The 16171-nt window shown below is 62.3% G+C and overlaps 1 protein-coding gene across 2 annotated transcripts in view; it reads right to left on the reverse strand.

The window, feature by feature from the left end:
- Positions 1-13402, reverse strand: part of SCARB1 (scavenger receptor class B member 1) — a 43730-nt gene extending 30328 nt beyond the window's left edge. The window contains exon 1 of one of the 2 annotated variants that reach the window (XM_080649979.1): positions 13033-13297. In XM_080649979.1, coding sequence (XP_080506105.1) covers positions 13033-13158 — 126 coding nt within the window. In that variant the 5' untranslated portion in view covers positions 13159-13297. Of the gene's footprint in view, positions 1-13032 lie in introns of both variants that reach the window. The other variant, XM_080649978.1, reaches the window with a different exon arrangement.
- Between the last annotated feature and the right edge of the window lie 2769 nt (positions 13403-16171).

The raw sequence follows: 16171 nt of genomic DNA on the forward strand, positions 1-16171 counted from the left end.
GAATTGCACCTTTTAAAACGCGGGGCGCCCCGCCGGCCGCGGGTTAATCTTTTGCCAGAGGCGCTGCGTGTTCTCCTGCCCCCAGGGCCCTGGGTCTGGCCGTCTGCAGATCCAATCCCAGCCGCGGGCAGGCCTGGCACCCACTCCCACCAGGTCAGGCCCCATAGGCCTGGCCAGCGTACACAGTGGTTAGAACAGCCTTGGGCAAACTACGGCCCGCGGGCCGGATCCGGCTGTTCTATCCGGTTCTCTTGCTCTCCCCTCTGCTCCTTTACTTTGAATTTATATTAGTTCACACCAACACTCCATCCATGCTTTTGTTCCGGCCCTCCGGTCCAGTTTAAGAACCCATGGTGGCCCTCGAGTCAAAAAGTTTGCCCACCCCTGGGTTAGAACGTCGGCCTACGAACCAGGTGGATCGATTCCCGGTCAGGGCACAGGCCCGGGTTGCGGGCTCCATCCCCAGTGCGGGGCGTGCGGGAGGCAGCCGATCCACGATTCTCTCTCCTCATGGATGTTTCTCTCTCTCCTTTCCTCTCTGACATCAACACAAATATATTTAATAAAATAAAAAATAAACTCCGCACGTGGTCCCACGTGGCCTGGCCTGCCCTGCCTCTCACCGATGTCCCCGTCACTCCTCCCCGGCCTGCTGGCCTGTCTCCCCTCCCTCTGGGGCATCCGCACGTGCTGTGCCCACGCCTGCCTGCTCCTTGGGGTCCCTTCCCCACGGGCCACCAGGGACACTTGTCTGCCCTGCTCCCTCCCTGCCTGCGAGCAAAAGCCTTTAGTCTTTTGTGCATTTTTTTTAATATTTTTATTGATTTTTTACAGAGAGGAAGAGAGAGGGATAGAGAGTTAGAAACATCGATGAGAGAGAGACATCGATCAGCTGCCTCCTGCACAACCCCTACTGGGGATGTGCCCGCAACCAGGGTACATGCCCTTGACCGGAATCGAACCTGGGACCCTTCAGTCCGCAGGCCGACGCTCTATCCACTGAGCCAAACCGGTTAGGGCTTTTGTGCATTTTTAAAACAAATGTTTTTATTGATTTCCGAGAGGGAGGGAGAGGGAGAGGGAGAGGGAGAAACATCCATGACGAGAGAGAATCATGGATCGGCTGCCTCCCGCACGCCCCCCACTGGGGATCGAGCCCGCCACCCGGGCCTGTGCCCTGACCGGGCATCGAACCGTGACCTCCTGGTCCCTAGGTCGACGCTCCACCCCTGAGGCCCAAGGGCCGGGCTCAATCAATAAATTTAAAAATAAAATCAGGTAAAATGGACCCCCAACCTCCGTGGCCTCCCAGGGAACGTGGCCTCTGTGGCTGCCCTCCTGCTCTGTGAGGAGGGACGGGCAGCTCTGCCCGATGGTGTCGCGTGTACGAGGCAGGCAGGGCGCCCCGGGAGGCCTCCCGCCCGCCCACATGCGTGTGACATAGGTGCCAGCGGGAGGGCCTCCCGGATCCCCGCGGCGTCAGCGCCAGGGGAGAGAGGCGGGGGAACAAGGGCCGTGCGTCCAGCGGGGCGGGGGGGGGGGGGACATCCTGCGGACAAACACACCGTCTCAGGAGGAAGCCGGACCCGCGTCACCTCCGGGCGAGGACCCGGGGGCCAGGGAGCGGCGGCCCCTCGGGGTGCCTTCCGTGTTCCCGCGGCGGCACCTCTCACACGCTTTCCCATCGGTCCTCCTGCCCCTTCTCCTCCCCTCGTCTCAGTCCGTCCAGCTGCCACGGAGCCGTGACGGCCGAGAAAACGGCCCGTCCGCAGAGGAGGCAGCGGCTTTCAGGACGACGTCACATTCCCGGGGGCCCAGCACCGGGGTCCGAGGTGCACCCAGCGTCCCGGGGGTGGGTGCGAGGGCCGGGCACTCACGCTGCCGGGGGTCAGACGGTGTCCCCCAGAAATCACGTCCACCTGGGGCCTCCGGGTGGGGCCTTATTTGGACGCAGCCTCCGCGCAGATATAATTAGTTCAGGATCTCAGATGAGTCATCTGGGTTCAGTGGGGCCCTGACTCCGAGGACAGATGTCCTTAGAGGCCTGGCCGGCCCGGCTCAGCTGGTGAGCGTCGACCTAGGAACCAGGAGGTCAGGGTTCGATTCCAGGTCAAGGGCACAGGCCTGGATTTCGGCCTCGATCCCCCATGCGGGGGGTGCAGGAGGCAGCCGATCCAGGATTCTCTTTCATCATGGATGTTTCTCTCTCTCTCCCTTGTGCTCTGACATCAATAAAACTGTATATATATATATATATATATATTTTAAAGTGTTTTTTTAAAAATATATATTTTATTGATTTTTTACAGAGAGGAAGGGAGAGGGATAGAGAGTTAGAAACATCGATGAGAGAGAAACATCGATCAGCTGCCTGTTGCACACTCCCTACTGGGGATGTGCCTGCAACCAAGGTACATGCCCTTGACCGGAATCGAACCTGGGACCCTTCAGTCCGAAGGCTGACGCTCTATCCACTGAGCCAAACCGGTTAGGGCTTAAAGTGAGTTTTTTTTGCTTTAATATATATATATATATATATATATATATATATATATATATATATATACTTTTTGAAAATTGATTTCAGAGAGGGAGAGGGAGAGAGAGATAGAAACATCCATGATGAGAGAGAATCCTTGATCAGCTGCCTCCTGTACACCCCACACTGGGAATGGAGCCTGCAACCTGGCCCTTGACCAGAATCGAACCCGGGACCCTTCCGTCTGCAGGCCGACGCTCTGTCCACTGAGCCACACCAGCCAGGGCTTCAAGTTGTTTTTAAAAAATATAAATAAATGCCATGGATGCCAGAGCCACCTCCTGGCCCCAGCCCCCAGCCCCCCATGCCCCATCACCTCTCCCCCACATGGATATGCTCACACCCACACCCAGGGCACCTCCCAGCTCCCAGAGGGTGGCTCCCAGGGGCCCGGCCGCACCCCCGCACAGTCCCGGGTAAAGAAGGGCGTGCCCGGCGGCCATTCCAGCGGGACCCCGGCCTGACAGGTGTCTGGGCCACGGTGCAGAGTGTGCCTGCCGGCCACGAGTCCAGACCAACCCCTCCGCGTCTCCCCCGGCAGGTTCTGGTCCAGGGCACGGAGTCTTCTGCTCCCCCGGGCCCGCCCCCGTGCCCTCCGGCACACACCGGAGCCTCCCACCGGCGGCGGCGGCAGACAAACCCTGAACTTTGGCACACCCTGGCCTGCCCACGCGGCTCCCCGCTCACAGAACAACGCTCACAGAACAACGGCTCCTCCCAGCCCCGCCACCGCGTGAGCGGCAGGGAGCGGCGTGGCCCCGGGGCTTGCTGCCTGGCGGCCGGCGAGTGAGTGGTTCCCGCAGCTCCCGGCTGCTCGGGCCTCCCTCCGCCTGCCCGGCTCCCCGCCCTGGGGTGGGGTCTCCCCGACGGCCCTGCTCCCTCCGGGTTTTTCCCCAAAAGAAAAGAAAAGGATGGCACGGAGCTGAACCCAAGTCCCACGCCTGACCCCCTGAGACTTGAGGAAACCCGCCCCCATCACACACACACACACACACACACACACACACACACACACACACACACACACACGTCGCTGCTGCCCGACGGGGCGGCTCAGTGGTGGAGGCCGGCCCCAGTTCCCGGAGGGACCCCGTGCACGTGACCCCTGCAGCGTGTTTACCGCTTCTGGTCTGTCTGCCCCGGGAGGACCGTGGGCCGGGAGGGCAGGGACCTCCGTGGTGTTGGTCTCCATGTCCCGAGCCGCCTGGACCGCTGCCCGGCACAGGCCCGCGGATTCTCAAAGATCGATCGGACGGGCGTGTGGGAGACGCGGCTGGCTTCACGGGGAGGCGCGTGCCGAGTGGCCCCAGTGGCCGGTGTGGCCCTGCGCGGGGCCACGGGCTGGCTCCCCCCCCCCCCCCCCCCCCCCGCACGGCCCGCTCCACACTCTGACCACGCAGCTCTCTCTGCAGCCAGAATGCTCTTTTTTTTTTTTTTTTTTAATCCTCACCCGAGGGTATTTTTCCTTGTTGATTTTGAGACGAGTGGAAGGGAGGGGCGGAGACAGAGGAGCACCCGCCTGAGAGAGACACCTCGATGGGTGGCCTCCTGCAGGGGCCCCGACCAGGGACGGGGTTCGAGCCTGCAGCCCAGGTAGGTGCCCTTGAACAGAACTGAACCTGAGACCCTTCAGTCTGCAGGCCGAGGCTCTATCCACTGAGCCACACCGGCCAGGGCCAGAATGCTCTCTTTAAAAAAAAAAAAAAAAAATGCAGTTTGTAGCATTTCACGCCCCTGGTTGAACCCCCCTCCCCCCGATGGGGTAATGCCCATCCGGCCCCATTGCCTGTAAGGACCTTCTTCGCAGGCCCCTGCACACCTCCCAGGCTCTCTCCTCCAACACACCAGACTGTCCTGCCTCAGGGCCTTGGTACGTGCTGTGGCTGCTCCCTGGCATTCTGCCCCCCCCACCCCCACCCCGCTCAGTCCCCGGCTCTTAGGTTTGGCTCCTATTTCACGTTAGCAGAAGTGGGGCAGGTGGGGCAGCAAGGAGGGCTGATGCGCCCTTTGCCCCCGAACAGTCTCTGCACTTCACGTGCTCAGGCTGGGCCCCCGAGCTTACAGCCTTAAAGATTGCTTTGTCTGACTCGGTCCACGACCTCTCTAGGAGGTGGTAGCTGAACAGCTCATTATCTGTGTGTGTGTGTGTGTGTTTTAATATGTTTTTATTGACTTTCGAGAGAGAGAGAGGAAGGGAGAGGGACAGAGAGAGAAAAACAGCGATGATGAGAGAGTCGGCGATCGGCCGCCTCCTGCGCGCCCCCCACAGGGGATCAAGCCTGAAACCCGGGCCTGTGCCCCGACTGGGAATTGAACCGTGATCTCCTGCCTGGGTCGACGCTTAACCGCGGAGCCCCGCCGGCCGGGCCTGGGTACGTTCTGAAGCCTTCAAACCTCCTGGTGGGTGTTTCTCAGCGGTTACCGCGTCAGCCTGAGGACCAAAGGGTTGTGGGTTCAATTCCCGATCGAGGGCACGTGAACCTGGGTTGCAGATCAGATCCCCAGTCCAACTCAGGACCTGTGCCGGAGGCGGCCAACCGCTGTATCGCTCCCACATCCATGTTTCTCTCTCTCTCGCCCCACCTTTCCCTCCCTCCCTCCCTCCTTCCCTCTCTCTCTCAAAATCAATGGATTTTGCCCTGACCGGTGTGGCTCAGTGGATAGAGCATCAGCCTGCGAACTGAGAGGTCCCGGGTTCGATTCCGGTCAAGGGCATGTACCTTGGTTGCGGGCACATCCCCAGTGGGGGGTGTGCAGGAGGCAGCTGATCGATGTTTCTCTCTCATCGATGTTTCTGACTATCTATCCCTCTCCCTTCCTCTCTGTAAAAAACCAATAAAATATATTTAAAAAAAAAAAATCAATGGATTTTTTTCTCACCCCTTTTCCAAGCGACGTGAGAATGTAAATCAGACTTCGGTTTTCCCGGTTCATTAAAATATTAACGTACGCACAAAAAACCAACGGGAAAAACATCCCCGGGCGAGGATTCACAACAACAGAACCACCACCCGCTGGCGGCTCCCCGGGGGCAGCAGAGCGGGTCAAGGCTGTGGCGGGGGGGATGCGGGAGCCACCACTGAGATGGGACCGAGGCCGGAGGGACGGGCTGTGGGCAGCGATGATGAGGAGGCGGGCGCGGCGGGGCTGAGCCGCCTTGGACCACCCGGAGCCGGAGCCGGGGCTGGAGCTGAAGCCGGAGCCGCTGAATTCGGGGGGAAGGTCTGGGCCCGGGACGCCCGTGTGGGAGCGGACGGGGCCAAGGCGGCGTGGACAGAGGGGTGAGCTCACCAGGGAATGCGTGAGCTCACAGAGGCCGCCTGAGTCCTCCGACACCCCAAGGTCAGGAGGTCAAGGAAACAGACACAGGGGACAGGGCAGGAGGCACCTTCAAGTGTCTCCGGAGCCTGAGAGCCTCCGAAAGGGGGAAGGAACCTCCCGGAATGCGAGAAGCGAGCAAGGGTCAGGCCACTCCTGTTCCTTCCCCTGCCCAGGGGCCGGGGAACAGGAAGAAACGGGGGGGGGGGGGGGCGGGGGAGGGAACAGAAAATGTAGAGGGTGAGGGGGTCACAGGTCCCTGGGTCACAGGTCGTGGCTTCTGGGCTCAGGGGCTCCCAGCTGCCAACCAGACCGAATCAGCCCCCCACCAGGGCCTCGCCAGCCCGCCCCCCCCCCCCCACCCCGGCCAGGGCCTCGCCAGCCCGCCCCCCGGCCCCCCACGAGCCACTGTGTGCTGTCCTGTTTCTCTTCCCATCTCAGCTCTGCGGCCGCTCCCCGAGGCAAGGCCGCTCGGAAGGAGGAGGGGAGGCGGCACGGAGGCCGGCCTGCTGGGTGGTACGTGTGCGTGTTTCTCCCGGAGCCCGACACGGGATTCTCCGCAGGGTGGGCGCTCCCGCTGCGGGGCCTGGGAGCGGGAGGCCGCCGCACGAGTCCTCTAACTCCGATTCCGCACCAGAAGCCTGTCCCGCCGGCCTGCCCGCCCGGGAAGCGGCCTGGGGGCGGCTGTGACCCCCGGGGCCCCTGTGACGGACAAGGATGCGGGAACAGCCTCCCGGGCACCAACACCCAGCGAGCCCGTCGGCCGGGGCGATGCCAGCAGCCGCGGGCGGCGAGTTCTGGGTAACCCCCTGCCTCTCCCGGCAGCACAGCCCATGTCGGTCATTCCCGGAACCCCTGGGAACCGCTCCCCGAAGGAGAAACGCCAGCCCTGGGGCCCCACTGGCATACATCGCATATGTGTGCACCCCCAACACAGAGACACAGAACACGCATGTACACATGTGTTCCGTGTGTGCTCACACCGAGACTTATGTAAACACTTGTGTGCGTGTGCCCACGTGTGTGATCATGCACACCGGCATGGGGCCATATTCACGTGTGTGCGCACTTGCCCACACATGTAACCACACGCCCACATGCACCGGCCCACATTGCCACGTGGGTGCCCACGTATGCAAACACATGGGCTCACGTCGGTTGTGCTGGTGTGTGGGCACATTATCAACACATGTATACATGCATTCCATGTACACACCAATACAGAGGCACGTGCCTGCACGTGTTGACACGGTGAACATGTGTGCACGTGCTTTGGCATGTGATCACACTAAAACACACATGTGCCCGTGCCCACACAGTCACGTGTGCACAATGGGCCCGCGTGTGCACCCATCAGCACCCACGTGTGCACACCTCACTGTGAAGCCAGAGAGAAGCTCATCTGCCAGGAGCAAAGCAGGAACCGAAAATGAAGGGCGCAGGCACGTGTGCGGCTTCCCGGCGGCGGCACCACGGAGCCCGGCGTGGCCCTCGCACGCCCGGGGGATAGGGAAGTGCCTCGTGGGGGCGGGAGAGGAAGAAAACAGCAAATGGAGGCGGGCGGGGGCCACGGCCACGGCCACGATCCCGGCCCCGGCCCAGTCCCACGGCTTCCCTACGCGGCCAGGCGCGGGGCCTGCGGGAGGCACCCCGCCGTGCGGGGCCCGGGAGCGGTCCGTCTGCCACGCGATGCCCTCCGGCACAGCTGAGCGAGCAGGTCCCGCAGGACGGACAGGCCAGGCCCGGTGGGACCACAGCGGGAGGCTGCCTCCCAGCTCCCTGGCCATCGGAGTCTGGAACGTGGCCCCGACGGGAGGGGTGGGGGGGCATCCCGGCGGCTCTGGAGGAGGAAGTGCTGAGGAGAGGGGCCGGGGAACCCACCGTCCTGGCCACGCCGGGACAGGAAAGGGGAGGCGGACCCGGGCCTAGACCGGGGGGCCCTGCCCCCAACATCCAGGCCAGCTGCCGGGGACGCAGAGGGCTCCCTGGATGGACAACCTGGTTCTACCCCTTCGGCCGTGTGACCTGGGCAGGTGACTTCCCAGCCTGTGCGTCCCCGTGCCCAGCGCCCGGAGCGGCGCCGTGCGTGTACCACGCAGCGAGCTGCATGGAGAGCGCCGAGACGGTGTCCGGCGGACTGGGCGCTCATGGCTGTTATCTCCGAACCCTCGCCTTCTAACTGATGGGGCCAGGCTCTGCCAAAGGGCACGGAGGGCGGGGCGGGCGGGGCAGGCGGAGGCACAGGGAGGCTGAGGCGGGGCCAGGCTGGGGAGGAGGTTAGGAGCAGGGGACCTCACAGCGCCGACCTCTGCTCACGCCGCTGAACCCGCCTGGGCCGTGGGGACACCACGGCGACCGTGACAGCCCAGCCCCTGCCCCAGCAGGCTCCCTGCTCAGGGGCGAGAAGGAGAACCCAGGAGGAAACATGTAGAATAATGGGGTCGACGCTTAGGGAAACAGGATGAGCTACACAGACGTGGGGGGGGGGGGGGGCGGGTGAGCCTTCCGGGCAGAGGGGACCAAGCCAGAGACTCCGAGAGGGACCAGGCCTGGTGGGCCCAAGGACCATCCAGGAGATGAGCGAAGCCGGGCCGGCGTGGTTCAGCGGTTGATCGTCAACCTAGGAACCGAGAGGTCACGGTTCGATTCCAGGTCAGGGCACAGGCCCGGGGCGTGCAGGCGGCAGGCGATCCATGATTCTCTCTCATCATGGATGTTTCTGTCTCTCTCCCTCTCCCTTCCTCTCTGAAATCCATACAAATATATTTTAAAAATACAAAGGTAGCCCTGACCGGTGTGGCTCAGTGGATAGAGCGTTGGCCTGCAGACTGAAGGTTCCCAGGTTCGATTCCGGTCAAGGGCATGTACCTTGGTTGCGGGCACATCCCCAGTGGGGGGTGTGCAGGAGGCAGCTGATTGATGTTTCTCTCTCATCGATGTTTCTAACTCGCTCTCCCTCTTCCTTCCTCTCTGTAAAAAATCAATAAAATATATTTAAAAAAAAAAAATACAAAGGTGATCTCCCTTAAAAAAAAAACAAAAACAAGGGCATGAGCTCCCAGGGCATTGGAGTCCAGAGGGCCAGGCATGCAGGCTCAACCCCAGGTGGTGGGTGCACAACTCCCATCCCCCTGGGTCCGCCTCCGAACGTCTCTCTCTCCCCGCCACCTCCCCTCCCCCTCCGCCAGACACGCACATACCAGCAAGGTCACCTGAGGCAGGTGACTACCTTAAGCTTCTATTGCCCAACTGTCCGTGAGGATGAGACATCTGTCCCAGAATCCCCCTGGACTAAAGGAGGGGATGGGCACAGAGGCCCCCTGACCACTGCCTGGCGCCGGCGATACATGATCCTGGGCACCTCTCATCTGGTCCTACCCTCGGGGGCGGGGGATGGGGAGGGGGCTTCTCCTGGTTTGGGGTCTGATCCATTTGGCCATTCTTTGGAGAAAGCTATGGATTTGCTACTCTTTTATGTATTTCTTTTTTAAAAATATATTTTATTGATTTTTTACAGAGAGGAAGGGAGAGGGACAGAGAGTTAGAAACATCCATGAGAGAGAAACATCGATCAGCTGCCTCCTGCACACCCCCCACCGGGGATGTGCCCACAACCAAGGTACATGCCCTTGACCGGAATCGAACCTGGGACCCTTCCGTCCACAGGCCGACGCTCTATCCACTGAGCCACACCGGTTAGGGCTGTATTTCTTTTTAAAGAAATATTATGTTTTTATTGATTTCAGAGAGGAAGGGGGAGGGAGAGAGAGAAACATCAACGACGCCAGAGAATCTCTCTCGGATGGGCTGCCTCCTGCACGCCCCCCACTGGGGACGGAGCCCGCCCCCCGAGTGTGAGCCCCGGTGGGGAAGCGAACCAATGGAACCGTGACCTCCCGGTTCACAGGTCGACGCTAAATGCGCGTCCAGTTCTCCAGCTCCCCCCGCCCCCCACCGCCGGGTCTGGGACACCCACCCACCCAAGAGCTGCCGCTGGATCTCCCGTGACCCAGGTGCGGCGACTGAGGGCTCCCGCCCCGCACGGCCACAGCTGTGTCAACCCCGCCCGCGGCTGACCTCTGTTCTGCCTCAGTTTCCTCATCCGCGGGGAGGCACCACACCATCGCCTCCGCCTGTTGCACAAGAGGCTGTGCCTGGATGCGCACGAGAGCCGCGGTCCACCGGGCATTTCCACACGCGCCGCACCGCCTGTGTCGTCACCAGGCACCCCGACGGGCCTCCGTCTGACAGGTGACGTGACGCGCCCGAGGCCCGCCGCCCTCCACCCCCCACGGAACCGGCCCACCGGGCCTGCAGCCTTGGGCTCCGGACGCTGGCAGGCGCTGCAAAGCTCTGCCTCCCTACTCACCCCCGTCAGCCGCCTGCGAACCGGGAGGTCAGGGTTCGATCCCCGGTCGGGGCACCATCCCCAGTGGGGGGCGTGCAGGAGGCGGCCGATCCGTGATTCGCTCTCATCATGGATGTTTCTCTCTCTCTCTCTCTGCCTCTCCTTCTCCCTTCCCCTCTCTCTCGAATTAATAAAAACAGTTAATAAAGTTAACAGTTAAAAAAAGAATACGATGCTATGCTAACACAGGGGTCCTCGCCAGCGATGGGGGGGGGGGTGGGGGGGGCGGGGGGGCAGCGGTACTTTCCTCCCGGGATGGGAGCGTAAGTCCCGACGGCACGGTTGTTTGTGAGCAAGAACGTGACGGGTCGCCGAAACCGGTTTGGCTCAGTGGATAGAGCGTCGGCCTGCGGACTGAAGGGTCCCGGGTTCGATTCCGGTCAAGGGCATGTACCTTGGTTGCGGGCACATTCCCGGTGGGGGGTGTTCAGGAGGCAGCTGATCGATGTTTCTCTCTCATCGATGTTTCTAGCTCTCTATCCCTCTCCCTTCCTCTCTGTAAAAAAATCAATAAAATATATTTTAAAAAAATAAAATAAAACGCGTATTAACGTGCAGAAGGGCGTGCTGGCCACGTCTCTACCGGCCAAGGTCTGGGGATGGCGACGGAGGGCCTGTGTGAGGTGGGGAACCAAATGAGGAAAACCGTCTCTATTTTTCCCCATCGGGATTTTTTTTTGAAGTCACCCAAAAACATCAAAACAGAAATCAAAGCACAGACGTCCCATTCATGTCGGCCGTGGACGTGCGCAGCCAACGGAAACGGGGCCAGCCCCTCCCGCCCGCTCCCGCCGCGGCCCTGGACACTGGCACCCTTCTTCCTGAGGAAGCGCGGGGCCCGGGCCGGTGCGGGGGCCCGCCCGGGAGCCGCGGGCTGGGCCGGGCTGGCCCGCAGCCTTCACGCCACTCCGCCGCGGACCAATGGCCGCTGAGAGTCACGGAGGGTGCCGGCAGCTCTCGCTCCACGTTCAGCCCAGGAGTCCCAGCCCCGGGACGGCTGGGGGCGAGGCAGGGGTGGGAAATGAGGCGGTGCCTGGGCACGCACACACACGCACACACACACACACACACACACACACAGCCGACAGGGTTAACCGAACCCACAGCCGTAGAAAGAAAACCCCACTGAAATAGGCCGGGAATGACTGAGCTGACAACTTTCTTCCCCGATGACAAACCCGCCCCCCTACCTGTCACCCCCCGCCCCCAAAGCAAGAGGCCCCCCGCGCTCACGCTCACACACTCACGCCACCTGGGCGCCAGCCCCTCCGTGCACTCGGCACACCCCCCCCCAGCACCGGCGGAGATAAAGCGCTCAACTTTGAAAAGTATCCCAGGCACCCGCCCCGTCCCCGCCGCCGGCCGCCGTGGGCACGGGCAAAGCTGCAGTTCTACAGTCTGAGGTCCCCCCACGCAAGCTTTTCCCCACCATCCCCATAGGACAAAGCAAAAAAAACACAAAAATACCCCCCAATAAAACCAAAACACCAACAACACACGCCGACACGCAACACACACGCAAACCCCGGAGGAACTCAGTGCTCGGGCCGTCACAGGGATCTCCGCGCCATCAGGTTACAGGACTCAGGACAAGATTTGAAAAACCAAAACACAAAATACAACGTGGCCGAGATGACTCAGATCCGACGACCGCCCCCCCCCCCCCCACCCGGAGACCTTGAGAAAGGCCTCCCTTGGTCCCTGCCTGGCTGGGTCCCAGGAAGGGTGGGCCAGGTCTAAGCAGAGGAAGGCTTCTTCCTTCGCTCATTCATTCATTCATTCATTCTCCAGGCCCCCTACGCGGGGCATGGGGCATGGAGGGGGGGGCGGAATACGGGCAAGTCTCTGTTCTTAAAACGTCACCTGAAGCAAAGCAGACGGAGGGAGAGAGAGGTCACCTGGCCAGGGACAGACAGTACCCGCCTCCGCGCAGCTCCGGGCCAGCGGCATCCTGGGCAGAGGTGAGCCTCCGGGTCCCACCCCGGTGCAGGTGCCAGCTCGGAGCCACTTTGAGCTCCAGTGCAGCCTGCAACCCGCCCGTGGCCCTTGGGCGCCTCCAGACTCATTCAAACAGGCTGCCCGGCCTCGCAGGGCAGGAGCTGACCGTCTGGAGGCCACCTGCCCGTCCTGGGCCCGGTTGAAAGGGCAGGATTGTGTAACTAGGGGAGCTTGGCCGTGGGCTCCAGGGACCCTGCCTGCCTGCTCAGCCCTGGGCCTGTGCCCGCCCCGGCGTGGATCTGCAGAGAAAAGCGGCTTATCCTGCGCCAGGGAGGCAGGGCAGGGGAGGGGGAGCGGTTGGCCTCGAGAGGGGCTCCCCTGGAGAGGCTGGGCAGCAGAGAGAGTGGCTGCTGGCACCGACTAGGCCTGGCACCCAGGGGCGCCCCCTCAGGAGCCCATAAGCGCTGGGCTCCTGGGCTCCTGACCTCCCGGGGAACAGGCGGAAGCAGCCCTGGTTGAAGCAGGCACCCCCCGCGGGCGTGTGGGCGCGCTCCCCGACTCCCGGCTCCTGGGGCAACCCCAGAGCGCGGCTCCGCGCCAGGACCGGCCGGGTGGGGGCAGCCCGGAGCGCGAGGTCGGGCTCCCGCTTGGCGGGCCACTCGGGCCTCCCCAGCGAGCCTCAGCCAAGCCCCCGGGTGCTCCCCTGCGCTCCCAGCCTCAGCCAGACGGGGGGCGCCGTGGGGAGGGCGCAGCGGCCGCTCCCCGGCGCCCAGCCCGCCAGCCCCCTCGCTCCCCGCCCGCCCCCCGGCGCCCGCCCCCCGACACCCACCTTGAGGACCTGCTGCTTGATGAGGGACGGCACCGCCACGATCATCACGGCGCCCAGCACGGCGCACAGCAGCCCCAGGACGCCCAGCGCCGCGGCCGCCCAGCCCGCCCTGGCGCGCCCGCCCATGTCCGCGCGCCCGGGGCCCACGCGGCGCTCCTGGAACTGCGCGCCCGAAGGGAACGGGGTCCGGGCGCAGAGGCGACAGAGGCGGCGACTCCGGGGACGCGAGCGGCGGCGGCACGGCGGGCCCGGGACAGCGGCGCGCGGAGGAGCAGCCGGGCAGGTGGCCGCCGGCTTTATGCGCCATCCAGGGAGGGCCCGCCGGACCGCCCCCGGCGCCCCGGGCAGCGGGATTCGGGCTGGCGCCCGCGGGCTGGGGGCGGGCCGGGGCGGGGCCGGGGCGGGGCGCGGATCGGACGGTCCGAGGGGGCGGGGCCGCCACGCCTTCGCTTCCCTTTTCGGGGAGGCCCGGCGTTCCGCGTGCCAGGCTCCCCTCCCCCTCCTCTTCCTATCACCCTCCCCCCTCCCACCTGCTCCCCGCTCATCCCTCCCCTTCCCCGCCCTGTCCCCCTCCCCGCCCACTTCTCCAGCCTTGACCGTCCTCATGGTTCACTATTTTTTTTAAAGAGGGTTTTTTTTAAATAAATTTTTATTGTTGAAAGTATTACATATGTCCTCTTTTCCCCCCATTGACCCCCTCCAGCCCGCCCGCCCCCCCCCGCCCCCGCCACCGCGCCCCAGGCCTTCAGCACCGTATTGTCTGTGTGTCCATGAAGGGTTGTTGTGTTTTTTTGTAAGATTTTTTAAAATATTTTTTAAAATATATTTTATTGATTTTTTACAGAGAGGAAGGGAGAGGGACAGAGAGTTAGAAACATCAATGCGAGAGAAACATCGATCAGCTGCCTCCTGCACACCCTCCACTGGGGATGTGCCCGCAACCAAGGTACGTGCCCTTGACCGGAATCGAACCTGGGACCCTTGAGTCCGCAGGCCGACGCTCCATCCACTGAGCCACACCGGTTAGGGCTTAATATTTTTATTGATTTCTGAGAATCAAACCTGGGACCCTTCAGTCTGCAGGCGGAGGCTCTATCCACTGAGCCACACCGGCTGGGGCCTGGTTCCCTTTTAGTGAGACTTTCCCAACTGAGGGGAGGCACCCAGGCTCCCCCGCGGGGGGGGGGGGCCCTGTGTACCCTCATCTCTGTCCCCCTCCCCTACACACACACACACACACACACACACACACACTCTACCAGCCTCTCCCTGCTCGAGCCTGGGACTCCTGCCTCGGGGTCCTGACACCCTGGACTTGGAATTGCACCCCAAGATATCTGCCCGGCTCCTTCCTTCTGGGCTGCGGGGAGCCACCTTATCAGCAAGGCCTCCCGCCACCCTGAGTCAAAGGACCTCCGGCCCGCCCCGCCTTATCGCCCGCGCCACCCGGCCTGGCCCACTTGCGTTTGTGTTTTGCATTCGAGACCTTGGCCCCCCTGCCCCCCACACTTGAAGGAAGCGTGCAAAAGCCAGCCCGGGAGGGACCCCACGCGCCGCGTGCCCTCTGCACACAGAAGGAGCCGAGGAGGAGTCCTCCGGGGGCCGGGCCCTGAGCGAGGGGCCTTGCACGGGTGGCCCGGGTGACAGAGAGGGGAACAGGCACACAGAGGTGCACAGAGCTAGGTCTTCGCTTCCTGGTGAAGGGATGGATGACCGGCGTGAGCCAAGGAATGGTGGGGAATAGCAGGTAGCCAGCGCCCCAGGGAATTAAAATAGGTGGGCGCGTGTCCCCCCCCAGTCTTACCCAGGCCTGCCCTGAGCTCTGGACCCCGGATGCAGGCTATTCTTCTTCTTCTTCTTCTTTTTTAAAATTTATTTTTATTGATCTCAGAGAGGAAGGGGAGAGGGAGAGAGAGAGAAACATCCATGATGAGAGAGAATCATGGATCGGCTGCCTCTGGTGTGGGCGGGGCGGGGCCTGAACTGAGGTCACAAGCCCGCAACCCAGGCCTGTGCCCTTGGCCAGGAATCGAACCCGGGACCCTCAGTCCACAGGCCGACGCTCTATCCACTGAGCCACACCGGCCGGGGCCAGGCCACTCCTCTCATTCTCCAGGTGGGGTTACACGGGGATGGAGGAGGGTGTCCTTGATACCTAGAAGGGCAGGCGGGGGCCCTGAGGGCGCAGAGCCAGGCCCTCTGGAACTCTTATTCCACCTGGTGGGGGCAGCGGCCCGTCCCTACCTGAGCCAGTGTTTACTGAGCACCTACTATATGTTGGCCAGAGAGCCTTGCCTGGCACTGCCTTCGCCGCAGGAGACCCAGCCTTGCCCAGGGTGCCAGGAGCAGGGCCCCACCCTGACCCCGATCAGGGTGGCTAGGGCACGGCTGTGGTGCCCGATGGGAACAGACTCCCCAGAAAATCCATCCTCCAGGAGTTCCCAGCCCAAAGGCCTGGGGCAAGTGGCGTGGCCAGCTCTGTGCCTCCGTTTCCTCATCTGTCCAATGGGGAGAGGGGCCTCTCTCCAAGGGCCGCCGTGAAGATGAACGGGATCGGGCCCCGGCCGGTTTGGCTCCAAGCAGGGGTCCTCAGACTTTTTAAACAAGGGGCCAGTTCATGGTCCCTCGGACCGTCGGAGGGCCGGACTATAGTTTAAAAAAAAAAACGATGAACAAATTCCTATGCGCACTGCGGGCCCGGGACACGTTGGCTGCTAAGCAGGACAGGCAGCGGCCCCCGGCGGGCCGGATCCATGTCCTCGGCGGGCCGCCTGTGGCCCGCGGGCCGTAGTTTGAGGACCCCTGGATAGAGCGTCGGCCTGTGGACTAAAGGGTCTTGGGTTCGATTCTGGTCAAGGGCACACATCTCTAGCTCTCCCAATGGATGTGTTTCTCTCTCTCTCTCTCTCTCTAGCGCCCCACCCCCTTCCACGCTCTCTAAAAATCAGTGGGAGGAATATCCCTGGGTGAGGATTAAGAATAAATAAATAAATAAAACCCCTGCTTAATAGTAAAAAAAAAAGAAACAAAGAAAGATGAAAGGGATTGGGAAACTGTGAGTCCACTGGTCGTCATCACTCAGTAATCACTGCAGTCACCCACTGGCTAAGGAACGCACCCCTTAATCAGGACGCACGGG

Source organism: Plecotus auritus (assembly GCF_963455305.1).
Source record: "Plecotus auritus genome assembly, chromosome: 13".
NCBI classification, from domain to species: Eukaryota; Metazoa; Chordata; class Mammalia; order Chiroptera; family Vespertilionidae; genus Plecotus; species Plecotus auritus.